Here is a 23,422-nt window from a genome sequence, read left to right as displayed (position 1 = left end):
AGGTGAAACATTTTCGTCGCAAATTCACAATACTAGAACTTTAGGCGCGCTTCGCGGCGCCCTACCATTTGTTATTGGTAAAAAGTACCACGAGTCAGAATATATATGTACTTATATTGGTAAATGTTGAGTACGAAAGGACTTCATTCTAGCACAGGCTGTGACATAACTTGAATTCCGATGTTACATGATGATTTGAAATAGACCCTGAATACTATAAGATAAAAAATACCTGATAATTTCAGAAACCACAATTATTTATCATACCCAAAAGAGCAAGAAAAGGTATAATAATGTATAAAAAACGGTTTAATCATTCATCCTCTTTTAAAAGAGGTTAATTCAGTTCCATTACGGGGCATGAATCACAAGTTGTAATGTGAAGGACTGTGTTTGCAATCACTTAAGAAAATAAATATTCTTCAATCGCACATGGGGACTCTCAGAATTTGTATGCACCAGGTTTCTGGTTTTCGTTGCTTGCAAAATTAAGTTGCTAGCAATCCTGGAAGCTGAGTAGACACTTTACTGGTGTGCACGCGCGCACGTTTAATGTGACATGGAGATTATTACAGGCAGCACACTGTGGAAATGGCAGAGTTAGGTATAATGGTAAATCCCTTTTTCCAGAATTATCAGCTAAAATCCACTGCTAGATGCTCCCTCAATCATACCAGCTTACAAAGAACGTCTTTCGGACTAATCTCTGCTTGAATATCTGGTATTTGGTACATAGGCCTAAGAAAAAAAAATCAGAGAGAATTGTCCATGTTCTGATTTGTGATTCTGACTTCTGCAGTTACTAAACATAATCCAACAAAAAAGAAAATATTTTCTATGTTCTGTAATTTGAGTCTTAATTCAGATTAGATTGACCTGAAATCTAAAGAGGTCATGAATCTTCAGATTTTGCATTTGATTCTCTGAGATTATATCAAACAGCTAGATGACACCTTAAAAAACACAATGAAGCAGAATCATCCAAACCCTGTCCTGACCACCTCCTTAAAATATGTAATGGAGCAGAGCGACCCACAGTGGTTTCATGAAGTGAACATCTAAGCTTTTGGTTGTTGGAACTATATACAAACACAACCAAATAAAAAGATATGCAGTACAAATCAGAAATACTGTAGCATTCTTGATAAAAAAAAAGGTAGACTATCATTTGCAAGGGAATAATGGTATATGAAAAAGCAAAGCTAACGAGGGAACTGGAGGCAGGAAAGGGAAGATACACGCCAAGCATACATAAGTGAGTGTAGAAAGGAACTGGTTGTGGCTTAACTCACCAAAAGTGACCATGGGAAACAAACTGCAAATGGACCCTGGGCAAGGCAACAACACATGGTTCCAATATCACCAGATATGGAATCGCTAAACAGTGGTGGTGCCGCACGGCCGACGGAGCTTCAAGCTAACCAACACCTACAATATTGGCAAACTTGAGCACCTTCTATGGCAGCAACCAATCCTTTTTATACAGATAAGACAAAATCAATTATCATATTTGATATTCATATTTATAATTAGATTGCATTCTTTTTCTCTTTTTTGAAAAAAGATTCCACTTATCTAGTGACCAACACTTCAAAGTATCACCTAGAGTAGAAGGCAAACTGAAGAGAAAAACATTGATTTTAACAATCTTTCACCTTCTTGTACATAGAAACACAACTGTGATGTACATTAATCAACGTTTTCATTAGCCGATGAGGACGGTAATTTTAACAGAGCTAGGATGATGCAAAATAAATGGCTCAGCAAAAAAGAGTAAGTTGTGTTTCCTAGGCAAGAAGTTTTTTGGATTTAAATCAACAGCAACTATGAAATTGTAAGTCCCTTAAATATAATTGCATGAAAGCACATAAACCATTTCTTGCATACTTAATTAAACTCCTACTCTGAAACATTGATATGGTGCTCTGCAATAGTTCTTTCAATCTTGCAACTAATGTCAAGCAACTTTGTTATGGCCTTCTTGTTCCATGATTCAGGTGGCCTTGTAATGCTAGTATATGACCTTCCCATCGAGAAAATACTTAGTTAATGAGGAAGAATATCCAAAGTAAGACCAATTTCAGAATATCAATTAGACATCTAAATGAGGCCATATGATAAAGTGCGTGCAGTAAAAGAGGATTTCTTTTTTTGTCATATTAACAAATGATCTGTACAGGTGCTACAGCCTCTAATCCTCCCATGAATAGTTTAGCTTAATTAGTTTATTCTACTGTGCACCCATGGTAAATTTTTAGAAAGGCTAACTATCACGTCAACAGTGAACATTAGAACAGTCATTGACAGTTGCAATAACATGGAGTATGTGCATGAGGATAACTAAGGATAATGGATTTAGGACTAAGGTTCTATGAACCATCATATGATGTTCATGTGAACAAATGCACGTAAGTTCCTATTATGCTGCATCGAAAAAGGCAAGAAGCAACAGAAGAACTTGGAAATCTGGAAAAAGCAAAGAAAATAAAGGCAAAGGCAACAGAAGAAGATCACCTGTTCAAAAATATGAAATGTCATCCCAATTGCCTTGTGGAGGTAGCAACAAATAGACACTCAACATTTAGTTATGAAATCAATGGCATCTTGCTTCACAGCGTCCTATCGTTTATTGAGAGCAATATAAACCAGAAGTATATATTGTACTAATATAAATTGAAGAGTACCATATCAAACTTTATATGCCCACGATCATATCTATGACTGTACATAACAATGCTATTCAAACCTGAAGAAAAATCAGACATTCATGATAAGGCTCATAGTATCCTCTAGAATCAGATCAAGTCCAAAGATAGTCATTCAGATCAATCGATAATTTTTTTGATTAATTTCAATTGTAAGTGGTCAGCTCAAAGTGTCACAGCATTTACATCATTCAATATTAAGTTCTGGAGGTCTTCATTCCAACACAGATTGTCACAACACCTGAATTCTGACATTTGTGTCACTTTTAGGAATAGTGGTTGAATTCTTCAAGATAGAAATCACTGAAGAGTTAGTTCAGAAATTATGAAAACTTATCATGCTTAACAGAGAAAGACATATCAATGTATATAATCAAAGATGATTTTAGTGAGATTCAGTTTCTTTAAAAAAAACTAATTTAGTTCCATCATATGCAAAACTAAATTTATATGTTGCATCTCGTGTAGCTGAAAGCATGAATACCAAGATAGAAGCATCCGCTTATGTGAATGAAGATAAAGGAATTTATAGAACAACCTTCGCTAAGAATAATTCCCAAGAAACTAAATGATTTCTAGATTTGGCAATAGAACGGTCAGTTGATCATCCAAAATACTCCTCAAAGAACTAAATGTAGCATCCAAAACTCTTCTTTCACTCAAAAGAAAAGGATAATACATCTATTGAAATATAATGTGAGAAGTAATCAGTTAAACTACCGTAGATGTGGGTGTCCTAAAGAGTATGTGGCCACAAAATCTGACATCATGTTCATAAATTTCTAAAGATTGGGTATAAAATGATACATCTTAAACTGCAATGCAACTGCTTAGCATAGTATAAGATGAGAAAGCATAGCCACAAGGTTGCTAGATAGCCAAATCTACTACACATATTAGGAAGAAACATGCCCCCTATAGTTTTGACATACCTGAGCACCATATATGGTAGCAACTAACCCTTTTTACATGAATAAGACAAAAGGAGTCATCAGATTTGATATTTATAATAGGATGCACTTATTACTCTCTAAAAAAAGGTTCCACTTATCTACATGCATAACAATACCTTTGTAGAGAATAAATTATATCCGATGAAGAGCTATAGAAATACAATGCATATTTAAGCTGAAAGGAGCATAGAGGACACATACACATTAACAACGTACAACACCCACTAAACCTCTTTGATTACATCAAGCCACTGAATTATCAGTTATAATCTCCCTCAATCATACAAGCTTACAAAGAATGTTTTTCAGACTAATATCTGCTTGAATATCTGGTATTCGGTGCACAATCCCAAGCCAAAAATAAAACACAGAGAAATTTTCTTGTTCTGATTTGTGATTCGGACTTCTGCAGTCGATCTACACATGCGGCTGTTCTTCGTTCGCGTCATTGTGAAGCAATCAAGCAGAAGCAGTAGCATCATATTGTCCACATCGTCGTCGCTGATCTGGAGGGCATGGCCGACCCGATCTCCACCAGCACCCCAACGTCGTTGGTAGGCCGCGCCGCCCGCTGGTCGTCGGCCTCACCTGGTGCGAGGTCGCCCCGATGCCGCCGGTGCCATCTCCATCAAGCTCCGCCGGCGTCGTCAAGGTCGTCGCGGCGTCGTCGGCGCGGCACAGGGTACGGGGGAACCCGTCCCTGCCGGCTCCTCCTCTGCGGCCGCCACCGCCTGGGGAGCTCGTGCCCGCCGCAGCCGCCTACGCCTGCAGGCCGCCGGTTCACCGTCGATGCATCCTCCGCCATCCACGCTGCCGCCCGGATCTGGATGTCGTCGTCGTTGCGGTCAATCCCATCTCGCCGAGCTCCGGCCTCGCCGTCGTCACCATCTCCACCCGGCCGGATGACGCCGGCACCTGCCTCGCCGTCTCCTGTGCCGCTGCGGGGGGACTCGCCTCCACCGCCGACTTGTGCGGGTCGCCGCTGCCCGGATTCCTCGCTACCCCTCCTGGGACTCCACGATGGGCGCCCGCCGGTCTCCGCCGCGTTGCTCCCGGCGGCGCCCCGATACCGCCGCCGCCGGGGGGACGGATTCCGCCCTCACCGAGCACGAGCTCCCTCCACCGCCTCCCGCCGTCCGCCGCCTCCCGCCATCCGCCTTGCTACGCCGGCGCCCTCCGTCGGCCCGATGCCCCTGGCTCCTCTCATAATCTCCCAAATCAAGCGTCGGGGCCAGAAGATCGATCCCCACGCCATCAATCTCCATCACAGCATCCTCGGAGCTAGCGCAGCACCATCCAATCCCCTGCTTGACCTCACAGAGAGAGGAAGAGAAGGGAGCAAAGGTGGGGGGAGCGCCAGGAGCCCAGGAGATGGAGGAAGGCGGGGGAGAGCGCGAGGGATGTCATCTGCGGTGAGGAGAAGCGGGTGAGGGGGAGGGAAGACGATGCAGCACCGGCGGCGCCGCAAAGGCAGGGAAAGAGCAATCGAGAGAAGGGTGGGGTACAATGGCGGCTAGGGTTTCGGACAAGCGAGGGGATGGAGGATGGGGATGTTTTCTTTTGCAAGAAAACCCTCTTACTTTCTTGTTTTAGAGCGCGCCCCCTATATTCGGAATTTCTTCTCTTTCACATATAATAATACCAGTACATAGAGGACCACTACGTAAGAATACAAAATACAGAGAAGTACGACCAGGCAGTTAGGAATGATTATCAAAGAAAGCGAGGGTTTTTTTGCAAAATTGCCAGCTCCAGCGCAGGGTGACGTGGATATCACCGGAAGCGAACACGCCAGCCAAAAAAGCCCCGGAGCGCTGTGGTGGCTCCATTTCGCGGTCCCCTTTAATCTCTCCGATACTGTAACCTTCACATCTCAAGTCACTTGGTCAGAGAATAGAAGTTCTCAGCAGCTAGTTTCGGCACAACACTTGAAAGCTAAGAACAAGAAGGCAGGTTTGAAAACAGATTATGCTATTTCATAATCTGATCCCAAACATTCAGGTACGCTTTCAGAAATAAAGGTACAATCGGCTAGGCTATTACAAAGCTAACAAGGTAATGGATTCATCCCTTGCACACAAATGGCGATTTGGGGCATGTTCTGCATTAATTTAACTTATCAATTAATTCGTTGATTTTATCTTCACGGTCTCCCAAATCACCACCAATCCACCATCCTTGTAGGGTTTCTTCTTCATCTGTAACCTCCTTCTTGACACTTGAGCTTGAAGGGCATGAGGAAGTTTGAAGCTTGTCTGAAGTGTGGACCGACTGTTGCGATTTCATGCTCATCTTCCAAACATATGATGCCATGTTCTCCTAGAGCCTGTTTTCAGTGAAGTACAGATGGTGATGTTACAGTGTACATTACCAAACCATGAGAAACAGCTAGAAGTATCTTCTTTACTCCACCAAAAAAAGGGAAACCAAATATCCTTTTTTTTGTTTTCCTTTGGAGACAGAAACTGCATCTTTATGTCTGGGAAGTTACAAATGATCGAGACGGTTATCAATGCAAAAATTTAAGCATAACCCACTATGATTTTTATACTTGTGGCAGGACACCAAAAATTGCTCCACCGAACAGGTGACAATGAAGATGATCCTAAATTAAGTCCTGGTAGCATTTTAAATTTGAGCTCTTGAATCCAACAAAAATATTAATTGAGATTAGAGAATCAGATTTCAGGCATTGTTACACCTAGTGATTTTTATTTTTATTAATTTTTTTTTTGTAAACTAGACCTCCAAAATAAGTCCACGCAAAAAAAAAAAAAAACTGAGAGCTATGTGTTATTGAAAGTTCCAAATTTCCATGGTTAACATAAATTTTTAGAAGGTGCAACAACAGAAATACCTTCTTAAATAGATCACTGCTGGTAAGCCAACTTTAATTCTGATCATAATATCTATTGCACCCCACATTCCTCAAGGAGACCCCACTGCAGCTTCTGTTAGCAGAAGATACCGACAGCTAGAAGCTTAGTTCTTGTGAAGATACTGATGTGTGAGTTCCCCGCTAGTGATGGCCCCGAGAGGAAACAAGACGAGTTGTGAAACCAAGGCTCTCTAGCTTCTCCATGGTTACAGTCGACCTCCTTAACGAATTGCTAATGATAACCATCTTCGCCCCTTTCCCACTGCAACAACCAAAATATAACTTAACCAGTGCATCGCATCAGAGAAGGGGAAAAAAAAGTAAACTGAACACTAGTGCAACAACCAAATATAACTTAATCAGTGCATTGAGTCAGATGTAGAACAAAATAAGAGAAATGGATATATAAGTTAGAGAATATAATTATATACAGTGTGTACCAAGATACATACATGCAAGGATGGCACCAGGTAAGGCATATTCCCATGGTGAAGAACACCAATCTGGTCGAGGAACCACGCCTGCAAGCCAGACAAATGCAGCTTTAATCAAACGAGCAGAAGAAGTGCTAGTGGTAAATGCTAGTACTACGCGCTGGGTGGGAAATCAACTTTCCCCGTAAATTTTCTAGCCGAAATTTCCCCCAAATAATTCCATATCCACCCCTGAATCGACCGCGTGATTCGCAGTTACCATAACTAGGAAACGCACGAGTAATCAATGGTTAGGGGAATAATCACAAGCACAAGCGCAACTGAATGAGCAAAACGAGTAGTAATTCCGCGCAGGTCGGCGGTTGCTAACTTGATGGATAGGTGAGGGGGAAAAGAGAGGGCATACCTTGAAGCGGGCGGAGTCGGCGAGTGCTCGGATCCCCGTCAGCCTCTCGAACACCGGCGCCATCCACCCCGCCGCCTCCTCCGCCGCCTGAAGCCCTGAACACCGCGGCGGAGGAGGGAAGCAAGGACAGAGCGGGGCGAGTCCGCGAGAGGTGAGATTCGTTGGTGACTTGTGAGGGGCAAGGCAGTGAAGGGACGGGACAAAAAACTCCAAACTAGACCAGCGAATGCATCAGAAAGTTGAGAACAGCAGCAATGGCCTAATGTTTGACAAATTTAAGTCACTTCTGGATGAAATATTTGGCAAATGACGAATCAGTGAATCATGCCGCGTACTTTCTGTCGTTGACTCAGTTTAACATGCGGTGCCAAGCCGAAATACTCTCCACCCTCTTGGAAGCGTCTTACCAAAAATGGACAGTCACGTATCATCAGGGATTTCAGGGCCGGGAGACGTCGAACGAGACCCTCAGGGAACTTCTCTATCGGTAAACAGTTAAAAATCTCCAATTCCTCAAGAGCTGTGAAGCCATTCATCCCATCGGGCAGCATCTCCAGCATATCCATGCAATACGTAGTAAGCGATCTGAGTCTGGGCAGATTTCCCAGGTGCGAAGGCAGTGCCACTAAACTTCGGCAATGTGAAACTTCCAAATTCACAAGTGACGTCGGCATCTTGGGTATGTCCAGTAAATTGTCACAATGCGATACTTCAAACCTCTCTAGTTGGGGCAGCGGAAGGGCTTCATCCGATGATCTGCACTTCCCCTCCAACTTGCCACATGCACGAAAAGACAGATGTCGAAGGCAAATCAAGCAACGGAGCTCCTCCATTGGCCACTGCACAAGATCATCACAACCATGGACAGTCAAATCCTTCACAAAAGCAAAGCACTCCCAGAGCCCAAGATGCACTTTTGACAAACTGCACGTTGCGAGAACGAAGACTGCCATCATTTGCTTGTGTCCTGTGATTATACGGCGGCGGTTTGGCGCAAGCTGAGACGTTGGTACAACATTAACATTGCAATCCCTGCGGAAGATGGCATGCCGCTTGCAGATTGGTGGATCGCGACAAGACGGCGTTTTCAGAACACGTATAGGACGGATTTCGATAGTCTGTTCATGCTAATTTGTTGGCTTATCTGGAAAGAGCGAAATACAAGGATCTTTCAACACATCGCCAAGTCGGTTGACCGGCTAGCGGATGACATCAACGAGGAAATCGCAATTTGGAGGGCAGCAGGGATTTTTTCCCATGCTAGCGAGTAATCCCGATTAGAGGCGGGACTTGCCCCATTTTTTCTTTTTCTTTCCGGGCTTGAGTTTGCCTGAGACCGGCGCGACATCCTTCATGTCGTTGTAATTAAAACTTTATTTCCCCCAATCTTAATGAAATTGGCCGGCCTACCTTTGGCCGTCCCGGCAAAAAACAAACTGCACGTTGCTAAGAAGCAGTTAGAACCACGCAGAGTCAAGCTCCGTAGGGCTTCGAAGGGTCTACGGCTTTTCTTGTCTTCCAGAGGCACCATCATGTTCGCTGGTGAGCTAACATCTAAGCTCACGGGAGAAGCCCAACAAGGGTCCAAAGGCATCCTCATAGAGTCAATATCACCTGCTTTGTAATAAAGGTCAGACAATGATGTGAGATGTGAAAGTGAGAAAATTGAGAGGCTGTGACACCCCAGAGCCTCCAGCCTTTTGAGAGCCGGGCTTTCCGGAACACTTGAAATTTTCATGCAACTCTTCAATTCTAGGCTTTCAAGCTCCGGGAAAATGATCACATCATTATTCTCCCCCTCACTGTTTTCTGCCCACCTCTCCAAGTTCGGTAAAACAAATAATATCAACTCCTTCAACTTTGGAAATAACTGCACTGGGGTGTTCCCATCAATGTTCTTACATAATGAGATCAAACTAGTCATATAAGACAAGGACAAATACTCAAGAGAGGCTGATAGCCACACTGTTGGAATGTCCTTACATCTTGGACATCGTTCAATAATGAGCCTTTTTAAGCACCGGAACATTTGAGGGTCTCTCATCCACACTGAGGCTTTACTTCCACCATAACCATATAAATCCAAAATTTTAAGCTTGCTGTGAGGTTTAAGAGATTCCAACATTTCTTCCTCATTATTGTCTTTGTCTCCAGGCATGTAGGATGACATGCAGCCCCAAAATAATCGTAATATACTCAGCTCTTGTTTCTGATGGAGATTGGCTTCTTTCGCGTTCGATGTACTCTTTATTTTTCTCAAATTGTACAGCCCCAACATATTGGTAAGGTATCTCAACTGTTTGAGCTCCTCAATTCCCCTGCCAGCATCGGTGTCCACGACAAACGTTGTTAGTGTCAATAGATTGTTCAGTAGACTAAAATTTGGGGGCATCCGTTTTAATCTATCGCATCCCAACAGATAAAGGTGGTTGAGTTTCCTTAGATTTGCCATGCCTTCAGGTAAACATTCTAGATAGCTGCAGCCATTGAGCCTCAGTGATTGTAAGTTATACAATGCACATATTGAATCTGGCAGTCTATGTATATTAGACCTAGAAAGGTCAAGATATCATAATTGTTTTGTATTTATGAGATGGCTAGTGATAATAGAAGAATCGTACCTACAGTGACACCACAGTCCTCTCAACGACCTCAGTTTTAACCTTTCTAAGAAAAATGACCTCAGTTCCAACACTTCAAGACCCCTGTATAATGGTAATTCCATCAACAAAGTGCGGAGAGATGTTGTACCTTTGAATGATCCACTGATTTGTTTTAATTCACCTTCTGATATTTGCACATGCCAAACATCTTCAGATGGTGCTTTCTGTTGAATCAGTTCTTCTGTAGTTGCACATTCACTTGAAACGTCTTTTGCTAAGTCATGCATTAAATCATGCATTTTACATACAACAAAGTCATAATCTAAGCTTCTGAATAATATTGTTTTAACATCTTGAAGAAATGATCTCCAAACCAACTCATTGAAAACAAACTCGCCTTTTTGTGACAACTCAATTGTGCCCTCTTCTTGAATAAAACCATTTGCTATCCATAGTTGGATCAACATGTCCTTCTCCATCTCATAGTCCTTGCAGAAAATTGCACAGAAGGTGAAGCATTGTTTCATTTCAGATGGCAAGTGTTTGTAGCTCAATTTTAGTATTGATAAGATTTCGTCTTTTCCTTTGACACTATCACCAATATTACTTCTTGCGATGGCTTCCCATTCCTTGACTTGGTGTTTGGAACTCATTAGACCGCCCATCGTCTTCAGAGCAAGTGGCAGCCCCTTGCATTTATGTACAATACATTTGCCAATGGTGACCAAATCTTCTTGCTCTTGTACGTCTCTACCAAACGCTCTCTTCGAGAACAATTCCCATGATTCATCTTCACTTAGACATGCTGGCTTATAGGGTTGAAGGGTTTCCATTATAGATGCCACCCGCCGATTGCGAGTTGTGATGACTATAATGCTCCCTGGACCCCCGACAGAATTCAGAAGTGGCCTTAGGTGTTCATTCCACTTGTTGTCGTCCTCATTCCATACATCATCAAGAACAAGTAGAAACCTTTTCCTGTCAATGACTCCTTCAAGTCGCCTTCGCAACAACTCAATTGAGTCAGGTAGGTCACATTTTCTATTTGTAGCCAACTCAATGATGGATTTCACAATAGAAATAGGTTCAAAGTTCTCCGAAACACAGTGCCACATCTTCAGTTGGAAATGTTTCTGGACAATCGGATCGTTGTACACCATCTTCGCAAGCGTTGTCTTGCCCAAACCGCCCATCCCCACGATGGGGAGAACCTGCAAATTCTGTTGATCATGCTGATCCAGCATCAGTTTAACCAACACCTCCTTGTCATGCTCTCGCCCAAATATGTCTGCTGACTCGTCCAGCCCCGAGTGTGTTAGCCGATAAGGAAGCTGTGGCGCCTCTGTGTGCTCCATCAGGCCAAACTTGTTCATCTCTTCAACCAGATCGTTGATCTTCTTGAGGACATCGCCCAGCTTCCTACTCATGGTAACACGGAACAGGAGTGGGCTATGCGGCGTGAAGTAGCCGAGTACCTTGCGGGTGGTGGAGTCGCCGATCTTGACCTCGCGGCGCAGAGCCTCGTACTCGAAGTCGTCGAGGACGTCGTCGGCCTCGTAGGCGACAGCCTTGAGGTCCTTCATCCAGCGCTTGACGGCGGGGTTGGTCTCGCTTAGGGTTGTAAGTGGCTAACCCGTGAAACCCACTTATAGGCTAAAATAAGCCGCGAGCCCGCTTATTTTGACCTATAAGTAGGTTCGCGGCTGACCCACTTACACCCTTAGTCTCGCTCTTCGCCTTGGCATCGGCCAGCTTGCACTGGACGGCCAGAAGCTGGCGCTCCAGCTTGCGGCGGTCGCCGTCGACGCCGCACACGCGCGTGACGCTCTGGACGAGCGCGTTCGCCGCCTTGCCAGCCACCCCGCGCACCACCGGGAAGCGATTCCGCCATGTTGCGTTCTCAGCTGCAAAGCACGGTGGAATGAATGAAGATGAAAGGCAAAGCATGAAGCGCTCTGGGCACTCTGGTCCGTAATTCAAGTGGGCATGTTTGGCCCGTATGAGTATAATATGGAGAAAATTTACAACTTGACTTACTTTTGCGTCCTTCTCAAAAAAAAAAAAGACTAACTTTTGCGTAGTGCATTCATGTCGTGGAATCCACCAGTTTGGTTGGCAGTTTCGTTGAAATCTCCTCGGCCCTCGCCGTCTTTTCTTATCAGCAAAAACATACTTTGCTGAAACAAACTGGCACGGCAGTCGGCAAATCCTGGGCTTCGAATATGATCCTGTTGAGACGAATGCATCAGAATTCAGAATAGCAAAGGCCAAATTTTGACAAAGTCTGGATGAAATATTTGCTAAACATACTTCCAACGAACAAATCCCAAACAAACATGACGAATTCTCCCAAAAAAAAACAGAGCACGAAACCAACCATTTCCATGGGAATACCCAATAACGAGAACCTTTACATCTCAAACCACTTGGGTCAGATATAATCAGCAACAAGTTTCAGTAAGGCGGAAACATTTTCATCACAATATGCCGTAGTACCTTCCAACTCAAGTTACTTGGTCAGAGAGGTTCTCAAAAGCTAGATTCAGTAGAATCACTTCATCAAAACTAAGAACGAGAAGGCGGGTAGGAAAACAGATTCTGCTATTTCATAATCTGAGCATGAACACTCTATTAAGCTTTCAGAAATAAAGGTACAATCGGCTAGGCTATTACAAAACTGACAAGGTATAACGGATCCATCCCTTGCACATGAATTACGACTGGGCATAGGTTCTGCACTAATTCAACTTCTCAATTAATTCATTGATTTTATCTTCGCGGTTCCCTGAGTCACCACCATCCTTGAAGGGTTTCTTCTTCATCTGCAACCTCCTCTCTGGACACTTGAGCTTGAAGGGCATGAGGAAATTTGAAGCTTCTCTGAAGTGTGGGCCAACTGATGCGATTTCATGCACAAGATCTTCCAAACATATGATGCCATATTCTCCCAGAGCCTGTTTTCAGAAAAAAAGCACAGATGGGTATATTTCAGTGTACATTACCAAACCATGAGATTGTCTTCAACATCGAAAACTGAAACCAAATATCCTTTTGTTTTATTTAGAGACTGATGAAAATGTATCTTATGTCTGGGAAATTATACATAACCGAGATGATAATCAACACACAAAAAAAAGCATAACCACAGTGATTTTTACACTTGTGGAAGGAGACAGAAATAGCTCTACCAAAGCAGTGCATGCAACAATGGAATTGATCCTAAATGAAGTATTGTAGCATGCCAAATTTGAGGTCCAGAACCCAACAAAACTATTAGCCGAGATTAAAGAATCAGGTTTCAGACAGCGCTACACCTAGTGGTTTTATATAAACTATATCTCCAAAATAAGCCAGCCCAATTCCCATGCTCATTGCAAAATAGCCTGTTGTAGACAAATTTACTAATGCCGTGCAACCTCAAGTTTTATAAGGTGTAACAAAACAATACCTTCTCAATGAGATCATTGCTGGTAAGAGGGAAAGGTTCCTTGTCCAGGAACCCACGGCCCTTCTTGTAAATAAGATCCTTCACATTCTTCAAATTTGGGAACCTATATTACACAACAATAAATAAAATTTCAGCACTGCAAGCTACAGATGGACAAATCAATATGTTTTTGTACAAAAGAACTGTTAATAGAGAAGCATGTTTGAGTTCAGTTACCCATAAGTGATAAACGGCTCCACAACAAGAAGCCTCTTCATAGTAGCGTCAGTGGCCTTGAGGAACACGCCGGTGAGGACCTGCGTCAGCCGCAGCTTGCGCAAAATCCTCCTCATGTGTGGATGCAAGTCCATTGTGCTGCAGATTACACACAAACAAAATTGTTAAAATTGTGAACCGCAATCATCACCAATGAAAAGAGACAAACCTTGCAGAAACAAAAACAAGAACTCCTCATCACTTGTACTGCTGCTAAAATACAGTAATAATACTGACCCAGGGATGCGAATCGCGAAGACGAGCTTGGAGTTGAGGGTCTCGGCGGGGGGGAGCTTGCGGACCTTGAGGCGGGTCTTCATCCGGACGAAGTCGAGCTCCTTGTTGCGGAACTCCCTGACGAAGTCCTCGGGCCTCTTGATGGCGCCCTTGCCGTCGTCGCGGCGGCGCTGCCTCTTGGCCGCCTTCCGCTCCCGGTTCTTGACCGCCCAGTCCTCGTTCACCTTCCGCTTCTTCAGCACCGTCTCCCGCACGTACGGCAGCTGCTGCGTCCCCTCCTCCGCCATCATCGTCGCCGCTATCTCTACGCAAGCTTCGCCCTGGACGACGGCGGCGGCGGCGGAACGACGCGAGGGAGAAGGGTTTCGGGGATCGGCGGTGTCTGGGTCTCACCGTCTTATTATGGCCTTTTCATCTCTTACTGGGCCGGGCTCACGAAAGTTTAGGCCCATTAATGATGTGTGGCCCAGTTGTAGTGGGCCTGTTGGGCTTTTTCTTGCTGGTTGGTGTGGCCCAGTTGTAGTGCCGGTCAGGTTGGGTCGGCGGCGATGACACGTACAAGAACAGTCGTCGTGACTCAAGACGACGACTCACTCAAAGGCAGCGGCGGCGAGCCACGCCTCCGCCGCTCTCTCCTGCTCTTCAGTCGGCGGGCGATCGCCGGCGGCTCTTCCGGCGAACTCGCGAGTCGCCCCCCCCCACCTCCCCTCTAGCCTGTACTAAGGAAGGTATGTCATGTGAGGGGTGGTCTATGGTCGCCGCCGCGCCATGGCCACGAGCTTTTCGTGTTGATTCTAGAAGGTGCGCTTATTTTCTGAGTGGAATGGCGAATAAGTGCACTCGGTGATGTCCTGTGATTTAGTTGTGCTTGGAATTTTGGGTGTACTGAATACTGATGCTTATGTTCTTCTTGCTGTGTCATTCAGGCTTGTAATAATTTATTGGATTTTGATAATTTATTCGTGCAATATGGTTCGCGGTTCTGTTGATGTGGCAATCAAGGAGATGGAGGCTTTATGTATCGGACAAAATCAAGAAACCAAAGTAGGTGTGCTGCACTAGTTTCATCTTTGGCGTGAATTAAATTGTTTTGTGCACTAAGCAATACTGCTGACCATGCTTTGCACTACCATGTTCCATAGGTGATACCGTGATAATAGATGTGTAACTTTTGAAAATTGGGTGCCAGACAATGATGCGAATGCCGTTTAGAATTAACCTGTTATTCAGTGTTTGCAGTGTTCTCATTTATTGATATTGTTAGTTTGGTTATGTTCATAGTTTACCTTAATATATCCTTGTAAGTTGTTACCAATGGCCTGTTTGCTAATCTTTTTTGTTAGAGATCAGAGGTACCATTTCCATACCAGGAGTTTGAAAGCTATATGTATGATTTCAATACTCCACCTAATAGTAAATGACATTTGGTTTCTAGGATAGCTGAACCTCTCATGGCTTCCATCTTTTCATTGGTCCTTGGCTCATTGCCTTTCTATAAATTTACTTTCTATTAAGTTAACATTATTATTACTTCTTTGGCTGCAGGAGGAAGTCGGTTTTGAAACACAGGAGGCCTCATTAAAAGCAAGCAAAGTTGCAGATAGCAAAGGAGCTCCGTACTCACCACCAGAAAATGATGATGATGCAGAAGTGGACTATCCGTCTCAAGATGGAGCACAAGGTGACAACTCTGACTTGCAAGCTCTTATTGCTGAGTTCCTCAGCTAGAGTTGAAGCTTTTGCAATTCTCTTTAGCACTTGCTATTAAATAATCTCATTCCAAGTTAAAATAATCTCATTGCAAGGAACAGTAATAGCTGCCAAGAAGAAAAAGAAGAAAAGCAAAGCGAAGTAAGTTTATGTTAAATTAAGCCATTACTGTTCCTTTTCTTTTTAGAACCATGCTTTAATTTATTTATTCTGTAGAAAGAAGAAGGGACCTCTTCAGCAGACAGATCCTCCATCGATCCCTGTTGATGAACTCTTCCCATCAGGAGAATTTCCTGAGGGTGAGATCCAACACTATAAGGATGAGTAAGTATGCATTTATCCTCATAAAATTTGTTTTTTTTTACGCAATCCTCATAAAATTTGTATATAATAGCAAACCTGGCACACTAATTTCTTAGCCATTTTCACCTCTAAAAATTCCTAATGGCAAATTCAATGGACTGTAATAACAGTGAGCATATGTTTGCATAAATTAATTGTGCTATTGCTCATCAGTAACTTATGGAGGACAACTAGTGAAGAAAAGCGGGAACTGGAAAGATTGCAAAAGCCAATGTACAATGCTGTTCGTCGGGCAGCAGAAGTTCATAGACAGGTTTAAAATTTATTGATATCTTTGAATATTTGCGAATTCATTTGAATATGCTCTATATGTTACAACTCTGAAACATATGTTGTGGTTTGCTAGGTCCGGAAGTATATGAGAAGCATTTTGAAGCCCGGGATGCTAATGATTGATCTATGTGAAACTTTGGAAAACATGGTCAGGAAACTTATCAAGGAGAATGGATTGGAAGCTGGTATTGCCTTTCCAACAGGATGCTCCTTGAATTGGTACGGTATTCCAGTATTTTACATTTAGTACTTCGTAAGTTCCTTACTCTGCATTCCCTTATGAAACTAACGAAAACAAAAATGCAATGCTTAGTGTTGCAGCTCACTGGACTCCAAATGGTGGTGATAAAACTGTACTACAATATGATGATGTGATGAAGCTGGATTTTGGGACACATATAAATGGTATGTATATTGTTTGTTATACGCGTCAGAGTTTTTTGTGGCTTTGTCCTTGAAAGTATAAAGTCACACCTTTTCTACTGCCAAAAATAATTTGGTATTTCGATTCTTCTCAGGGTACATAGTTGATAGCGCATTCACTGTTGCATTCAATCCCATGTTTGATCCATTGCTTCAAGCATCAAGAGATGCCACAAATGCTGGTGTTAAGGTAATTCTCTACACTTTTCTGTGCATTTTCTGAAGCCCTCAATATAGCAAATCAATGGGCTTGGAAATGGCCCCTTAAGAAAACACCTTTGTCATGTCACTTGTTAAGGGCTTGTTTTAACGGAATCCATTCATAGTTGTTCATTAAACTGTTAGTCAAATTGTTGTGTAGCATTTATACAGTTTTTTTGGCTAGTTATTGCATGGTGTTCTTCACTACTGATTTGATGGATGTATAATGAATCTATTGTTTTATTTTCTCTAAATTGTAATAGAATCTACCATTGTACTTCAGTAGTGTTTTGGTTGTTCCCTTCATTTTAGGAAGCTGGAATAGATGCACGGCTATGTGATGTTGGCGCAGCAATTCAAGAAGTCATGGAATCATATGAGGTTGAAATTAATGGAAAAGTATTCCAAGGTTAGTGCTAGTGCATCTTTTTCCCATTTCACACTGGTAACGTAAAGTGATAAGTTGACAACGCAAATTAAATTATTGCTATGCGGCAGTAAAAAGTGTGCGGAACCTCAATGGACACGGCATTGGGCCATACCAAATCCATTTTGGGAAATCAGTTCCAGTTGTGAAAGGTGGTGAACAAACAAAGATGGAGGAGGGGGAATTTTATGCCATTGAAACTTTTGGATCTACAGGTATGTCAATCTATAGCTTAGGTTGTCACATTACTAATAGTTGAAATTCAGTTTTGCATCAAATATAACAAGTAACTACTAATATGACCCTCCTTGGCTAAAGTGTAGAAGTTTTCAAGTGTTGAAATTATCTTTTTTTAAATAATGTATATCAATCCGGCCTCTATATGTTGAAGTTCTTGAAGAATTTTATGCTTACTGTCTGTCATAATGTTTGCAGGAAAGGGATATGTCAGGGAAGACTTAGAATGCAGCCATTATATGAAGAACTTTGATGTTGGCCATGTACCTTTGAGGGCAGCAAAAGCTAAGCAACTACTTGTGACGATAAACAACAATTTCGGAACACTTGCCTTCTGCCGGAGGTATCTGGACCGGCTTGGTGAGACCAAGTACCTCATGGCACTGAAAAATCTGTGCGATGCTGGCATTGTTGAGGTATGTATAGAAGTCCATTCTCTACTCCAATATTGTTGTAGGCCTTGCCATAACCATATTCGTGGTTGCTCATAGTTGTATGCTTTAATTGTTGGCAGCCATGTCCTCCAATGTGTGATGTGAGGGGAAGCTATGTGTCACAATCTGAACACACCATTTTGCTCCGGCCAACCTGCAAGGAAGTCATATCCAGAGGTGATGATTATTGATTGCAATGGCTGTCCCTCTTGTACTGGTTTTGTGAGATCATTGCTCGCCATTTTTTATTTTGGGAAACCTGTATACACTGTTGTATGTATCATATGATATCACTATCATAAGATAAATAATGTGCAGTAAGCACCGTTTGTTGCTGCTGCTGCTTACCACTTGGCAGTTGGTACTCTTTAAATAATTTTTAGTGGAAGCTTGATACTATTTCGAAGCATAGTCTTCATTTTGCTGGAAATGTGCCAATCTGTTGTATTTTGGTTTATTGGTATGTAGGATTACCATCTAATTCTGATATGTTGGCAAAAAGTAATAGAGTTTCCAGAGAAAAATGCAATAGCAAATTTACAATAGAAGAGAAGAAGCTTGAAAGAGGAGGCCCATATTAAAGCCCATGAACGAAAGCTTAGCCCATCTAATTGGAGCCCTTCTATGCCTAGGCCCACCTGCAGCGAGTGATGGGGGCATCTCCTGAAAACTCGCGCGCATTTAACTAAGGGTTACCAGCTCAATATAAAGTGTGTCTTCCCTCCCCGCCGCCGCCGCCTCGTCGTCGCCGCTGCCGCCGCCGCCGCGGCCGCGCGAGAGGAACATCCGTTGGCTCTAGGGACTCGCGTGGAAGATGGTAACTATTCCTTCTGATCCTTCCCCTTCTCCCTAGCGTAGCCGGTTTCTACCGCCAAAGTGCGGGTAGGTGTTACTCATGCCAGATCGGTCTCAAGATCCGGGATGGTGTGAAGGAGAGCTGCGTTTGATCTTGCTTTGTGCGGCATGTAGCTTGGATATTACGCTGCTGAGGAGATGCCGCTTTGTCTGTGGCACTCTGTTCCGTTATGGTGACAGGAATGTGGGAGGAGATTTTGAGTTGGCTGTTGCTTCAGTTTATGATGTTCCGTAACTTTCCTGTAAATCTGTAATTGGTTGATATGTGCCACTTGTTATTCTATTGCTAGGTTCAATTTGAGGAACGAGTGCTTGGTAGTTTTTGCTTGCAGTGGTTGCCCATCGCTACCGTGTTCCGTTTTCTATTACTCCCTCCGTTTCATAATGTAAGACTTTCTAGCACTGCCTGCATTTATATAGATGTTAATGAATCTAGACATATATTTTAGATTCATTAACATCTATATGAATATGGGCAGTGCTAGAAAGTCTTACAATTTAAAACGGAGGAAGTAATAATTTTATCAGGCTCTGAAGTTTAGTTCATCCCAGATTACTGTAATATAGCAATTGTTAAGTGGTATATTGACTGGAAATGAATTCCAGGTTGTGTAATCTACACCCGTTTACCTAGTTTGTAGGTAGGATTTCTGTATGCTCACCAGGACTAGTTATGTTTTCCCAATATCCCTGTCATGGAACATTTATTTTCTTCATGCTACTGCTTGCGTGGTTTCCTTGATGTGCATGTAAATTTCAAATGTGATATGATGCTAGAATGGAGCCGATTAATTTGTTATCTACTGTCATCCTGTGTCTAAACTCTAAACTAAACAATTATTATGATTCCGTAGCCAAAGCAGATTCGTGAGGTCAAGGACTTCTTTCTCACTGTGAGAAGAAGGATGCTCGTTCAGTGAACATCAAGAGGAGCAAAGATGTTTTCAAGTTCAAGGTCGGCTGCTCCAAGTACATGTACACCCTCTGCACCTTCGAGCTGAGAAGGCAAACAGGTTGAAGCAATTTATCCCACCAGGTTTGTAAAAAGTGGCTCTAGTTCTGTTTAGCACTATCTCATTTCTGTTTGGGTATCTGAGTAGTTTGTGCTGGTATAAATCTTGCTTACAATTTTGTTCTTCTTATTGATGGGCATTCTTTCTCTGCAACATGATGCTTTGTTCCAATATGTTTGTTGTTTATAATGCTGGTATTGCTTATATCTGTTGGTTGATGTCCCAGTGACGATAAAATTTTGCTCCAAAGATGATTATTCTCTGGTTTTAGCTTCAAGCCCTCTGTCATACCATTTTGACACGGATGGCTTGTGGCTAAAACCATTATCAAGAATCATCAATGATGGCCAATAATAGCTATGAGATCTGAGGGACAACCCTACAGTACAACATATTCTGGTATCTCAATTCTTTGTTATCCTTGGTTCCTATTGAACTGGATGTGTTATTGGAGATGTCAACACATTCTGGTATCTCAGTTCTTTGTTATCCTTGGTTTCTCTTGAACTGGATGTGTTATTGGAGCTGTCCCCAAGGAAGATAAAAACTTTGTACCAAATATGGATTTGCAATTAGTTTTAGCTTCAAGCCATCCTTCCTAATTCATATGATGTGTGTGGCTTTTGGTTAAAACTAGGTTACGCTTTTAAGTTCATCAGTGATTGGCAATAGCTATGAGATCCGAGGGATATGGGTTATGGTTTTTTCAGACAAAAAAAAAACTATTAGCAGATCAAGAAACTATTTGAGCTGTCAATTCTGTTTTTTTTTTAAAAATAGAGATGTTTTTAATGATGTAGAGATTTTCTTTATATAAATTTCTGCATCTGATAATTTTGTTTTCATTGATCCATGTCTGAGCGTCCAAGAGGTATAAAGATACAAAGGCAACATCTTAATGAAGTATCCAAGGTCTTTGGTGCTGAGAATGCAAACAAGTTGAAGCAATTTCTCCCACCAGGTTCACAGAAAGTGTCTGGTAAGTTGATGCCCTAGCGAAGATAAAGTTTTGGTCCAAAGATGTTTGGTGTCTGGTTTTAGCTTCAAGCCTTCTGTCTGACCATTTTGACAATTGGATGGCTTGTGGCTAAAACCATTATCAAGAATCATCAGTGATGGTCAATAATAGCTATGAGATCCGAGGGACAACTGTACAATATAAAATATTATGATATTTCACCTTTGTTATTTGGGATGTCCCCATGAAGATAAATTGTTTGGACCTAAGATGGATTTGCAATTAGTTTTAGCTTTAAGCCATCCTTTTAATTCTTATGATGCATGTGGCTTGTCAAAACTAGTTCAATTTTTAAGTTCATCAGTGATGGGCAGTAGCTATGAGATTTGAGGGACGTGGACTATGGTCGTTTCAGACACAAAAGGCTGTCACCTTTTGTTCTCTGTCTCGTTTTGTATGGTCCTTCACTGTTCTGACCAAGAAGCTATTTGAGCTGTCTGTTTTGTTTTGTGAATGCAGAGTTTTTTTTTTCATGTACCAAAGTTTTGCATTTGATGACTTTGCATTCCTTGGTCCAGGTTTGAGCATCCAGGAGGTCTGAAGACACAAAGGCAACATCTTTAGTGTCCAAGTTTCTGTCTGTTAGCAGTTCATGCAATGTGTTGAATCTTTTGGACTCCTAAGCAAATTAGACCTGCCTGTTCTTGATCTGTAATCTCCGCTTTGGAGAAAAGGTGTCTTTTGCCACAGTTCTGTGATGCAGATTTTCAGCTTATTTTAACCCAGCAGATTTTCAGCTTATTTTAGAAATAAACTGCTTTCTGGATAAGATTTCTCTCTTACAGTTTACATTGCACTGAATGAAGCTTTTTTTTTTGTCAAAGTACCTTCTGGGATGAAGGTGATCAAATGCGATATAAAATCGTCCTGTGCTGCTGTCACGTATCACCCTGCCATATATTCTGGGATCTCAATCATGGTTCATAGACGGGCTACAGTGCTTCATCTTTGATTCTTTGTTTAACTTGTGAATCATGCATGGATAATATAAGTAGCTATTAAATCCTTGATTCTCACTGGAAGAATTGAAGCTACTTTGGCCGTGTTTTTAGTTTATTTACCGGACTGTGAAATGGATTACTTTGCTCCATGTTTTAAAAATATATTTTCTTAAAAGTACTTCACTTAGACTGCTTATTTTAAGCTATTTATTAAATTTATTTCTAAAAACTATTTAATTTATTCATATATTTAAGTAGATAATCCATAACAATAATCTAAGGCAAACATCGGCTATTGAGAGAAATCTAACTTTCTCTGTTTTTTTTCGATGGGCCGGCGAATAGCTGGCCGATGTATATTAAGAGTAAAAAAGGGAATGTACAAGGTAGCGCGGTACGTCAATGCACCACCATTATAGACATAAAAAGAAAGCTAAAATCTCACAGAATGAGTTGTTACAGAGTGACATATGAGGTTAACAAGTCGTGCAGCTATCCAAGTCTCTCATTCATCCGCCCCAAGTCCTGCAGCTATGCAAGTCTCCTGTTCATCCCCCATGGAACCGTTGCCACGATCCCTTCGAACACCCTTGTGTTTCACTCTTTCCAAATCAACCAGGTTACAAGGATCACCCCCGCATCAATGTTTTATCGTCAACCTTAGCAACAGATTTTTGGGCTGTAAGCCACCAATCAGCAAAATCAGCCGACGGCGCTCGCAAAATCTGACTCTGTGATTTCTTTTGTGATGAAGTTGTACTTTGGGCATGAAAATCTTTCACTATATCGAAATGCACAATTTGTAACTTCAAACTGCCATTTTTCATTGTCTTTGAAAGGTTACCACTTTATTTTATTTTACAGGAGGTAAAACAATCCTATAAACTTTCAGTTAGTAAAGCAGCCCGATGAGATCGACGGCGATGTTACAGTGCGTCGCCGTCGTCCTGTCGATGTCGGCCACCGGAGAGACCTTCGAGCGGCGGACGATCATGTTGTCGCACATGATCCCGGCGTAGTAACCGGCCAGCTGGTGCCTGACCACGTCGAGGTACGCGCCGCCGGAGCTGTAGGCGTCGACCGCCGCCTGGGCCTCGCCGGCGGCGAGGTCGTACATCCACCAGCACTCGAGCAGCGTCAGCTCGAGGACCTGGCCGTGATTCTCCAGGAACTTGCCGTACACGGCGGCGGCGCTGGACTTCACGGTGGCGGCGGCGATGTCGACCGCGATGCCGGCGAGCTGGTGCACGGTGGTGGCCCTGGCGCTCCGCCGGTCGGCGCTGAGCATCTTCACGCACTCGGTGTGGTTGGTGCGCTTGCACGTGCGGGCGACGAAGCGGGCGTCGCCGACGACGGCGGAGGGGAGGGAGGCGGCGACGGAGACGAGGACGACGACGGCGAGGAGGACGGTGACGGCAGCAGCTGGTCTCGCCATTGCTGAACCCAACTCAGTTTGATCGATGAACTCCTTGATTAATTACTCTAGTTCTTGTGTTTGTTGATTTTGCTATGAGTGTTCTAGCTAGTTTGTGTATATATAGGCTTTGAAAAGAATCCCAAATATAAAAAAACTCATTAATTGAAGCATTTAATGTTTTTTTCCCTTAG

General features: G+C 42.8%; 6 protein-coding genes and 1 long non-coding RNA gene across 10 annotated transcripts; 3 read left to right on the top strand and 4 right to left on the bottom strand.

Annotated features, from left to right (window-relative positions):
• Positions 1-4,265: 4,265 nt before the first annotated feature.
• On the top strand, positions 4,266-4,943 carry LOC107281975 (protein EARLY FLOWERING 5). The gene has a single exon (XM_015793870.1). The coding sequence runs from the start codon at positions 4,266-4,268 to the stop codon at positions 4,941-4,943; it is 678 nt and encodes a 225-aa protein (XP_015649356.1).
• A 669-nt stretch (positions 4,944-5,612) lies between these two features.
• LOC136351358 (disease resistance protein TAO1-like) lies at positions 5,613-9,065 on the bottom strand. The gene is made up of 4 exons (XM_066303358.1): positions 7,377-9,065; positions 6,989-7,057; positions 6,516-6,798; positions 5,613-5,984 (listed from the first exon to the last, which is right to left on the bottom strand). Exon 1 carries the CDS (start codon positions 8,330-8,332, stop codon positions 7,691-7,693), a length of 642 nt encoding a protein of 213 aa, XP_066159455.1. The 5' UTR covers positions 8,333-9,065; the 3' UTR covers positions 5,613-5,984; positions 6,516-6,798; positions 6,989-7,057; positions 7,377-7,690.
• Positions 9,066-9,216: 151 nt separating this feature from the next.
• Positions 9,217-11,599, bottom strand: LOC4346196 (disease resistance protein RGA2). The gene is made up of 2 exons (XM_015794925.3): positions 10,128-11,599; positions 9,217-9,694 (listed from the first exon to the last, which is right to left on the bottom strand). The coding sequence occupies exons 1-2, from the start codon at positions 11,560-11,562 to the stop codon at positions 9,669-9,671; spliced, it is 1,461 nt and encodes a 486-aa protein (XP_015650411.1). The 5' UTR covers positions 11,563-11,599; the 3' UTR covers positions 9,217-9,668.
• Positions 11,600-12,563: 964 nt separating this feature from the next.
• Positions 12,564-14,286, bottom strand: LOC4346195 (large ribosomal subunit protein uL30z). The gene is made up of 4 exons (XM_015794927.3): positions 13,920-14,286; positions 13,644-13,781; positions 13,428-13,530; positions 12,564-12,933 (listed from the first exon to the last, which is right to left on the bottom strand). The coding sequence occupies exons 1-4, from the start codon at positions 14,207-14,209 to the stop codon at positions 12,718-12,720; spliced, it is 747 nt and encodes a 248-aa protein (XP_015650413.1). The 5' UTR covers positions 14,210-14,286; the 3' UTR covers positions 12,564-12,717.
• Positions 14,287-14,506: 220 nt separating this feature from the next.
• On the top strand, positions 14,507-18,396 carry LOC4346194 (methionine aminopeptidase 2A). 4 transcript variants are annotated; one of them, XM_015792878.3, is made up of 13 exons: positions 14,507-14,647; positions 14,846-14,963; positions 15,465-15,600; positions 15,731-15,770; positions 15,846-15,953; positions 16,146-16,245; positions 16,339-16,484; positions 16,579-16,670; positions 16,784-16,878; positions 17,202-17,298; positions 17,388-17,531; positions 17,752-17,969; positions 18,068-18,396. In XM_015792878.3, the coding sequence occupies exons 2-13, from the start codon at positions 14,889-14,891 to the stop codon at positions 18,176-18,178; spliced, it is 1,362 nt and encodes a 453-aa protein (XP_015648364.1). In that variant the 5' UTR covers positions 14,507-14,647; positions 14,846-14,888; the 3' UTR covers positions 18,179-18,396. The 4 variants fall into 4 exon arrangements, with proteins under 4 accessions (XP_015648364.1, XP_015648363.1, XP_015648362.1 ...); XM_015792877.3 differs by having other exon boundaries at positions 15,725-15,770; XM_015792876.3 differs by having other exon boundaries at positions 14,507-14,720.
• A 2,296-nt stretch (positions 18,397-20,692) lies between these two features.
• LOC112939859 (uncharacterized) lies at positions 20,693-21,642 on the top strand. Its single transcript, XR_003243748.2, has 2 exons — positions 20,693-20,834; positions 21,392-21,642. It is a non-coding gene; the product is annotated as an uncharacterized lncRNA (long non-coding RNA).
• A 971-nt stretch (positions 21,643-22,613) lies between these two features.
• LOC9272484 (uncharacterized) lies at positions 22,614-23,342 on the bottom strand. The gene has a single exon (XM_015794151.3). It carries the CDS (start codon positions 23,247-23,249, stop codon positions 22,707-22,709), a length of 543 nt encoding a protein of 180 aa, XP_015649637.1. The 5' UTR covers positions 23,250-23,342; the 3' UTR covers positions 22,614-22,706.
• Positions 23,343-23,422: the final 80 nt, after the last annotated feature.

Source organism: Oryza sativa, chromosome 8 (genome assembly GCF_034140825.1).
Source record: "Oryza sativa Japonica Group chromosome 8, ASM3414082v1".
In the NCBI taxonomy this organism is placed as follows: domain Eukaryota; kingdom Viridiplantae; phylum Streptophyta; class Magnoliopsida; order Poales; family Poaceae; genus Oryza; species Oryza sativa.
This window is presented reverse-complemented; position numbering and strand designations above follow the sequence as displayed.